General features: G+C 29.1%; 1 protein-coding gene across 2 annotated transcripts; it reads left to right on the plus strand.

Annotated features, from left to right (window-relative positions):
- The first annotated feature begins 533 nt into the window (after positions 1-533).
- On the plus strand, positions 534-7,851 carry LOC112782412 (plant cysteine oxidase 2). 2 transcript variants are annotated; one of them, XM_025824771.3, is made up of 5 exons: positions 534-1,160; positions 2,727-2,845; positions 2,951-3,113; positions 6,123-6,341; positions 7,229-7,851. In XM_025824771.3, the coding sequence occupies exons 1-5, from the start codon at positions 932-934 to the stop codon at positions 7,354-7,356; spliced, it is 858 nt and encodes a 285-aa protein (XP_025680556.1). In that variant the 5' UTR covers positions 534-931; the 3' UTR covers positions 7,357-7,851. The 2 variants fall into 2 exon arrangements, with proteins under 2 accessions (XP_025680556.1, XP_025680557.1); XM_025824772.3 differs by having other exon boundaries at positions 7,232-7,851.
- The last annotated feature ends 2,898 nt before the right edge of the window (positions 7,852-10,749 follow it).

Consider the following 10,749-nt stretch of genomic DNA (forward strand, 5'->3'; position numbering starts at 1 on the left):
TGTCGCAATTTCTCTTTGTTTGGGGTTGGTCATAAACCGCTACTGCCAGTAGCGGTTTATGTGCATAGGGTTTCATGCGTAAACCGCTAGAGGCTATAGCGGTTTACGTAGAGAGTGGCTACCTATATAGACTGTGGAAGGCAGCCGCGGATTACTCATTTGGAGTGATTTTGAGGTTGTTTAGAGAGAGAAAATTCTAAAATTTGAATTTGTAACAATTTATTTATGTAAATTGCGAATATATTAAAAATTTTAAAATCTTTTATTATTATATTTTTACTATATATTCTAGGACACAAATTAACTAAATTTATATTTTTAATACTTTAGTAGCTATTACAATGTTAAATAATATCAAATCTCGTGTTAATGACTATTTTACATATTAGTAGCAAACAGTATAAACAACTAATTAAATAAAATATTAAAAATCGTAATAATTAATAATAAAATAATAAACAATAGTAGACTGCTAAATGAATTAATTAATGTGAAACCAAGATTAAAATAAAAACCCGCTGTTGAAACAGCCCACTGGAATAGCTAGCATGGCCCCTGGTTTTCTATTATCACACCAAAAAACCAACCCTCTCTCTCTCTATCTCTCTCTCTCAGCTACTACTCCCACTGCTCCCTCTTTTATATCAAAACACCAACACCAATCTGCACCCCAAAAAAGCAGAAAAAAGAAAAATAAAAGAAAAAAGAAAAACCCTCACCAACCAGGATACTAATCTCCTCTTCTTCTTCTTCCTCGCGTACACCACCGTCATATCTCAAATTTCCACATCATCCATCAGCCTCGCCGAAAATATCTGAAACTGCAAAGACGAAAATATCTTGTTATTATTATTATAACCGTCTGTTTTCTCTGCTAATTGAGGGTTTCGGTTTCGTGATGCATGATTGGTGTTGCATTTTGGTGAATTGAATGGGGATAGAGAGAACCTTGGCGGATAGAAAGGGAAGAGACTTCTGTGAATTGCCGAAGGAAACCATTACCAACAGCAGCAAGTCGAAGAAGAACCGGCGGCGCCACAAGAAGGCGCCGGTGCCGCCGGTTCAGACTCTCTTCGACACTTGCAAAGATGTCTTCGTCTCCGCCGCACCCGCCGTTGTTCCTCCGCCACAAGATATTCAGAGTCTCCAATCTGTTCTTGGTACAATTTTTTTTTATTTGTTATTTTCGATAATTATTGAAATGACTTCAACTCAGAAGGTTACAATTAAGTTGAAATTGAGTGTAAGTTATGAATTATTTTAGGTTCGTGATTCCGATGACTAATCCGTTGCTAGGTTGTAAATACCTCGATGATCTGATAAGAGAATTGAATTTATTTGTTGTGAATATTTTAATTCCTAAGGTTTGATATATGGTTTTATTATTATATTATATCATATAATATTATATTATATATTCTTGAAATTAGTTTGGGGTGTTTAATTATGCTGTCATCCCCAAAAGTGCATAAATAATTTTTTGCGAGTCTAGTGAGATACGTGTGAATTGGGTTCGGCCTATTCCATTTTCATTGGAATTATCAATCCAACACCAGATGCTTTCTATTTTTATTTTTTATTTTTAGAAAAATTGAACTTAAGTCTCGGTGTAATTAAATAATATGTTTTTTAATTATTATAAATTATTGGTGTTGGCTGTTGAGTTCCGAATTTCACAAAGAAAAAAAAAACTCCATCAATTATCCTCTTTTATATGCTAAATTTGTTGTTGTTGTGTGTTAGCATGCATGTATATTATATTATGTCTAAATATATGTGTATGTTCCAAGGTTTTTGGCTTTCTAATTTAAAAAAATGCATTTTTATCATGTGCTTGTTGTTCCCCACGAGAGAGAGAGAGACATTGAAGTTTTCGGTTCATACAATGTGATGTGTCAAGCCCATGTTATATATATTGTGAATGAGACATCCATCATCTTTTACATATAGCGTAGTAGTATAGTGTGCCATGCTTAATCAAATATTGTCTTGAAAGTAAAATTGACACCCTTACCCTTGCTTTGCTTCTCTCTTCTCTTCTTGTATGGATAATAATCTTTGTATGCAAATTAGTAATATTTGAAAATCTAAAATTGGACCTAGGGTAAAAATTAAGAGTTTGTGAGTGTTGGAGTGAGAGCCGCATCAGAATTTGAAGGTAGCAGAGTGCATGTTGGCATGGAGTATGATGTGATGTTTAGACGTTCATATATAGTATGCCTTGATTTGAGGCTCTTTTAAATCCGTACAATTTCTGTGGGAAATCTTCAATCTGTGGGCTTTGAATTGATAGATATAGCGAGATGCTTTTGTTAAAAATATTTTTTTTTATGGTGATGACTTCAATGATTAGGGGGTAAAAGATATTGGCAAGTTGCTGAAGACTTTAATACAAAAGACTTATGAATTGTTTAGTTGAGAGTTGTTAATTAAGCACAAGGGTATAGCTTTTTTGCTAGTTTTGTATGTGTCCCATGGTTTGAATTTGGAGATAGTATTATGACCAACAATGTTATTTGTCTACTATATAATGATATTTGTGCTTTGTTTCTTTTGGAATGCACAGTCCTATTGGTGGACCAAAGTAATGCCATGAATTATTTTAATCGATGGTTGTTTACAGTTGTCATTAGCTTAATTGTTTTCTTACCTTAGTTTTTTTGGTGAGTGTGCCATGCAAAGCACATTCTCATGCAACTGTTGTATCTCTTTGTGTGTTCTTGCAGACAGAATAAAACCAGAAGATGTGGGCTTGAAACCCGACATGCCGTATTTCCATACAAACGGATCTCAAAGAAGGCCAAGGATCACATACCTTCACATCTATGAATGCGAAAAATTCTCGGTACTTGTGCACTTTGTATTTATCCCTTTGCTGCTTTGATTTCATCACACATATATATAACTGTTTTGTTGATAGTGGTAACATTGTTATGTTTGTTTGTTACAGATTGGAATATTTTGTTTGCCACCATCGGGGGTTATTCCTCTGCATAACCACCCCGGAATGACGGTTCTGAGCAAGATTCTGTTCGGAACAATGCACATTAAATCGTATGATTGGGTTGTTGACTTTCCTCCTGAAACCCCCACCACCTTCAAACCTCCAGAAAGTGAGTATATTCCTCTTCTACAATCTTATTATTTTCTAATGTATTGCTCCCTCTGTTTGAACATGGTCGATTATCGTGACAATAACATAAAGAAATCAGCGGGAAGTATTTACGTTTTCTTATTCATGTTTGTCCATTTCATGCGTTCTGGATAGAGGAGCAAAATAGTTTAAATTTAGAATAGTCATGAGATAGAAAAGATACGGGTAAAGTACCAACCCGACCACCTATCCTTTTCTTCGAATGACAACGTGATCCCTAACCAAAACAACGATCCACTTTGGTTCCTGTCCTTGATCTCCATGAGACAACACTGCCCTTCTATATATCATAGTCCTTTGTTGGTATCATAGTCCTTTGTTAACGGAAGTCGCTGATATGTCACGTTAACATGCTGAGTTGGACATTAAGTTTCAACATGGAATGGATAAGGACCTATTTGTCCATAAATCCAAAGTGGCTAGGGACTTAGTTGTCTATATCCATTCAAACAAAATGACGTCGTTTTGACATAAAATTGATCAGGGGTCTATTTGTTAGGAACTTATTTGTCTTAAAAAAATTGATACGATATTTTTTTCTGAAATTCATTTTTTATTGTTATAATATTCATTATATTAATATTTTTTTTCAATAAATTCTTGAATATATGGTATAATAAATATAAGCTAATTAATAAATTATTTAAATTTAAAAATGTTATTTATTATGGCACTAAGTAAATAATTCAGTGTAATTTTTAAATACATAAAAAAAATTGAAATACAATTAATAAATTAGTAATATAATTTCTAATAAATAATAATCCATTGATATATTATTAGTATTATGATCTAGATAATTTATGTAATAAAATAAAAACTAGTGAACACATTATTTGATATGTGACATATATAACTAATAGTTAAGAAGTCATGATTTATGATGAACTTCAAGACTTATTTCTATGTATAACTATATATAATTATTTAGATTAAAATATATGTAAATTTATATACATAAACATTATAATATTGTTAATAATTGGCTAGCTTTTTTACAACATGTACTAGTCAATGTTGTTGACTTGATGTTACTCTTAATGGCTCCTTATCTTGTAATTTTGGCAGTTCTTTTGAGTAGGTTTGAATGTTTTCACATAAAAAATAGAAAAAGAATTAATGTTTAACCGTTTACCTATTTTGTACTCTAAGAGAACATGTTAAAATTACAAATTAAGAAAGTCTTTATTGAAAATATAAAAAGTTTAAATTTTCAATACAGTTGTTTTGTATTTATTACAAGAAAATATTTAAAAACTTCTATTACTAGTAATCTTATCATGTGCCCTTATGTTAGCTAAACCCAAAAAATTATTGTGTTTTGAACATTAACAATGCACTTGTTTAATGTCTAATAATGTATTAATTATTTATTCAAAAATACTATTTGTAAATAAATACATGTGTAGTTTAACTCATTTTAATGTGTATTTTGTATTCTTATGTGTATTATACTTGATTATTATTATGTAACTATTACAAAAGAGTACAAGAGACTCTAAATTCTAAATATATTTCCATAATAATAGTAATATATTACAAGGCTATTTTTTAAATTATATTACTAATTTATTAATTGTATAACAATAAAATTTTAATTTAAAAAAATATTGTATTTTTTTTTAGGACAAGTAGGTCTTTGACAAATAATCTCCTGACCAATTTGATGTCAAAACAACGTCGTTTTGTTTGAATGAGTATGGACAAATAAGTCCCTGACCAGTTTGGGTTTAAGAACAAATAAGTCCCTGTCCATTCTATGTTGGCACTTAATGTCCAATTCAACATGTTAACATGACATGTCAGCAACTTCCGTTAACAGATGACGGTGGCTTGGACAAAAGGGTTGCGTTGTCTCATGGAGATCAATGACAGGAGCTGCGTTGTCATTCGGGAAAAAGGACCTGGATCGGGTTGGTACTTTACTCGAGATATTATTGAAAGGTTAAGCTGGCTAACATGTTTATGCTTTAGAAATTGTGCTATAATGGGGGGAACATAACAAGGAATGCCGTTAAAACTTGCATATTAATTGTTGGACAAAGACCAGACAGTTTTCCATAGTTTCAAAAATCCCCCATTATGAAGTTTGTGTTAAGTCATATAATAATATAAACATTTTCCTGAGTATCAGTTTTTACTTCTCCGTTTCAAATTGATGCTCACTTTGATTGATGTGTTTGGATAAGTGGATATATTAATTTTTCCAGTGTGCTTAAAAAGATTAAAATCAAGAATAAAAAGGATAATTAATTTGAAATAGAGAAGGATGAACGAAAATACTCCATAAATACAAAAATTCAGCCATTACATATTTGTGTACTTCTTGTTTTGTACATTTTTTCAATAAAAAATTAACTATTAAAATAATAAAATATTTTATAGCAGAACAATCAAATTCTTTTGGCCTAAATAAGTTTTTGGTTCTTATAAAAACTGTTTTTTGGTTTTGGTTCTTGAAAATTTTTCTTTTCATTTTGGTTAAGTAAAATTTGAAAAGTTTGGTTTTACTTATTGTTAGTTTGTTCTGATAAATACTAATATGAAATGTTAAATGATGGATGTAGTAAGATATATAACACATCAGCATTTAATTTGCTACGTCAGTACAACAAACAAACGACTGGAATTCAAATTAATTTTTTTTTTTTAACTTTACTAGACTAAAACCAAAAGCTGAAGTTGTTATAGGGATCAAAAACTTGTTTAAGCAATCTTTTCTACTGCAACATAATTAAACTTTTTTTTTTTATCTAAATTAAATATGTACTTTTATCAAAAACTTGTCTTGTTAAATGTGCAAAAATGTGTAAAGAAAGAAAAACAAGGTACATCATTGAGAAGAACAAGGGCTAAGATGTTGGTCAATTTTCCAGGAATCTTTTTTTTCACATGTTCCCTTATCCACAAAGAAAAAATAAGCGATTTAAGTATATGCATAAGAGTACTAATTAAGTAATTTAAGCAGATGGAGGTAGCGAGATGCGGTTGGCTAAAGTGAAGGTAGACGCCGATTTCATAGCACCATGCAACCCTTCCATTCTGTACCCAGCAGAGGGAGGAAACATGCATTGCTTCACAGCGGTGACAGCTTGCGCAGTTCTAGATGTGCTTGGTCCTCCTTATTCTGATCCTGATGGCAGGCACTGCACTTACTACCATAATTATCCTTTTTCCAACTTTGAAGGTATATCTATCTTCCTTGCAACTTCCAATTTTTAAATTTGGGGGAAAAAAAAGAATAAAGAAACAAAGAATCCATTCTTCTTAGGTAGTGTTTGTTTCTACTTTCTAGAGATTGGAAGATTGGGACTTAGTATTGTGTTGGGGGGGGGGGGGGGGGAAAGAGTTGACTGAAATTTCTGGCACTGGAGACTGAAACTTTAACATTTCATTTCAAAAATACTCTCGTAATTTTTTAAATTCCAAATTTACTCTTCAATTTTCATATTTATCTCAAACCAAATATGATACTTAGACGAAACCCAATCCAATACATTTTATATCAAAAACAATATAGAGGCTTAATTTAGTTTTGTCTCCCAATTTCGGTCTCTCGGTCAAAGTCTTCTTTCCAAACGCAGCCTTATTTACTCAACTTTATTCAGACTTGAAACAATTCATGATGCCCTTAATTTGTACCACAATTAATGAAAATACTATTTAACTTTTGATTGGATTTTGCTCCAAACCATACAACCTTAAGTTTTGCTAGAACAGCTAATCTCGAATTCTGTATGTTTTCTTTTCTAGTCTGAATTTTGAGACGGAAAGAGTGAAAATTGAAAACAAGGGTCTAATTGGTTTTTGTTTAAATGTTTTCTATTCTGATAATTGTATAAAAGGAATAAAAAAATTAAATAAAATTATATACAAGAATCATGGTTAGAATATGATTGATTTTTTTTTTTTTGGGAACTTATAATATTCTCTGAATAAAAAATACTAGAGATGACAACAGAAAATAAAAAATAGAATTGAAGAGGTCCTCCAAAGAGAAATACAAAAGGTCTATTTGACAAGTAGTGATCATTTCTTTACTGAACCATTTTTGGATTTGTTTTCTGTTTTCAGTAGAAGGATTATCCATTCCTGAAGAGGAAAGATGTGCTTATGAATGGCTACAAGAGAGGGATGACAAACTTGAAGACTTAGAAGTAGTTGGCAAAATGTATAATGGCCCAAAGATTGTGGAAGGGTAATATCTCATTCTGTCCCCCCAAAATGCAACCACCAACAACCTCTTCCAATATTCCTGACTTCCTGTGATGATCAAAAAGAAAAAAATTGCTGAGATGCTTCAAATATGGACACACGAGAAAAAAGCAACTTTATTTCTATATACCAACCTTGGAGGATTTGTGTCCACCAATAGAGAAAAAAACTTGATCACCTTCTATGTTGTTTTTCACTTTTTTAGTTTTTTTTCCTTCATAATTATTATGGAACAATATGAGCACTTGTTGATTAGGGGCTGTATTTGTCAGTCTTATATAATAGTTTTTTTTTTCTAGTGTACATACCATGGAACAGAAAAGGATAAAGGGGAAGGTGCAATGCAATTTGAGTTAGTCTGGAATTTTAGCCTCTTTTTTGTAGGTTTTCGTGGTTATTTCATTCATCACAATTTAGTTGCTTTCGAGAGCAACAAATACAGTTAGTTGATATATTTCATTTAGTAAAATTAGCTTCTCTTATGATGGTATAATTGACATATATATATATATATATATATTGTCTCAGATGCTGGTAGTATAAATATCTCTCTCTCTCTCTCCCTCTGATTTTTCAATTGGCAGAATGGCAAAGTTGAATTTTGCTCTTGTTACGTATATACATAATTAATTGGTGGTTACTTATATGAATATGTCCTCGAACGAAAATAATAATGGAGTTGTTTTAATATGGGAAGTTAATAGTTAGAAGTTATTAAATAATAATTTAGTTAAACAATAATATTATTTTTATATAATGATATTTTTATAAAATTGCCTACTTAATTAATAATATTAGAAAAATTTTAAATGTCTTTAGAGTATCAATTTTTCTGTTATTTTAACTGTTAATTTTAATATATATATATATATATATATATATATATATATATATATATATATATATATGTTTATGATTATAATCAATGATTAAAATCACTAAATATCAGTATTTTTAGAATATCTAAATTTTTTTAATAATATAAATATTAAAATAACATTAACCAGGTTTTTAAGTTACCAAAATAGGGTGGATAAGGTTGTTACAGTGAATTGTATAAGAATGTTAAGTAGGTATAAAAAATTAAATATCAAATTAATTATTGTATACTGAAAAAGTCTAAGAAATTAATTATACTATAAATTAATTAGGTTAATTTTTTTTATTTTTAATTTTAAAATTCAAAAAATTAAGATAATAGAAATATTTTTTGTTTTGTTTTGTAATAAACTTGTTTTTCAACTAGTTGGTTAGAGTTGGCTTTACCCTAGTTGATTCTCTAGGGGACTCACATGTATTTTATATATATTATGGTGAAAACTCATATATAATTGTCTTCACGTAAAGTTAAAAATTGTCTATCGATTCTTAAGTATCAACTTCATATAAAGAATTTTTAATATATATATATATATATATATTGTTTAACCTGTTTTTAAATAAATAATTTGTATTTTAATATAAATAATTAATTTGGTGAATTTTTTTTAATTAATTATTAATGTTTTGTTGCATATATACAATGTGCCAGGCAAAATGCATTTTAATGTTATTTTTAAAAAAATAGGTCAACGTATTTTTATGTTAAATTTTGTTTTTGTTTATTATTTTGTAATTAGAGAGAGAGAAAATTGTATTGTGTTAGAGGAATATAAAAGTTATTTGAGTATCATAATAGTGGTTTAGAAAAATTAAAATTCAAAAAATTGAAGTTATGTTCATGTAATTATTATATATAAAGTAAATTATTCACATAAAAAATATCCTTATATAAAAATAATAATTAAAAATTATTAAATAATCTAATATATTTAATTAAACTATTTAATATAATATATATTAACATTTTTATTATTATCTTTACATAAAAATATTTTTAGTTTTTCACATAAATAATCACTTAACTAAAAAATTAAAATTTTCATACCTAAAAGATTAATTAAGTAAAAGATAGATAAAAAAAATAGAATAAATAATAAAAAATTGAACACCAAACTCAATCATCCTACTTATCTATATATTGTCATAGGTACTCTGAAAATAGGTCATGTCATCGCAAGTTAAAGGAAAAAAAAAAAAAAAGGTGTAGTGTGTATAATTATTATTGCACCTTTGGAACACACCTGGAGCACACAACACAAGATCAGCTTCTCATACATAGTTCTAGAAGATAGGATCCATATCTTTTTAATCTGATTCTGATCCAACTTCGCAGTCTTCTGTCACCACCTTTCTGAGCCACGTGTATGTTATTGTTACCAAATTATTATCCCAATGAATGAATATATGCTACAAGCTTATAAGTTATCGAAAAAAAAAAATCCAAACTATTCAAATAATATAAATATTGATATCATTTAATTTAGTTAAATATATTAAATTATTTAACAAAATTTAATTATTATTCTCATATGAGTTGTTATCAACAAATAAATATGTTAACCCCAAAAAAAAAATATATGTATGCTATATATAGAACGTTTTTTTAAGTGGTATTGGAGAGGGAGAACGTTAGTGCAACGAAGAAATAAGCATATAAAGAATAGATTTTATTTGTATATAATAATATATACTGCTGCATGCATGGTGCATTCTATATAGTGAACCAGAGTGACAGTGACGGTTCATTTTGATCCATCAATTCAATAATTAGCAATTCAAGAATAGTATAGATATTAGATACGAAATATTTTAAGTGTACTGGAAGTACCGGTGCACCAATTATTTTAACTGTTGATTTTAATTAATATATATTTTATATATTTTTTATAATTTAAATCAACAGTTAAAATAACTGGAACACCAGTACTCCTGATATACTTAAAATGTTTCCAGATAGATATAGGGATTCACCAAATAACATTACTACAAAATTGAATATGTTGTGGTCTAGAAAATAGTGTTGTATAAAATTCAAGTTTATGGTCGAAAAAATATATATAAATAAATACTTTTTTAATTACATATGTTATTGGGACGAAGGGATATGTCATAATGTCATATATCTCGTATTGTGATATGATTAATCATGTGGTGAAAATTCATGTATACTATACCATCCTATATAGATATAAGTTTAATAGAATTCAAGTACATTTATAAATAATGAAGTTTGTTGAAGCCCAAAAAGCAAATGAAGTGCACTACGAAGAAAGTTAGTTGATATAGGACCTAATTTTATAGCATACTTAAAATATGAAATTAATGATGGATAATTGGATATGTTGAACTAATACATGCATGATGAAGAAAACGCGGAGATTGGAGAAGCAAATGGAACCTGGAAGCAGCGAGGCGTAATAATTAGTTTTTTTTTTCTTTATTGAAACGGGACTAAAAACCCAGAAATGATTAGTTAATTAGGTTGCGTTTAAAAAAAA

Source organism: Arachis hypogaea, chromosome 20 (assembly GCF_003086295.3).
Source record: "Arachis hypogaea cultivar Tifrunner chromosome 20, arahy.Tifrunner.gnm2.J5K5, whole genome shotgun sequence".
In the NCBI taxonomy this organism is placed as follows: Eukaryota; Viridiplantae; Streptophyta; class Magnoliopsida; order Fabales; family Fabaceae; genus Arachis; species Arachis hypogaea.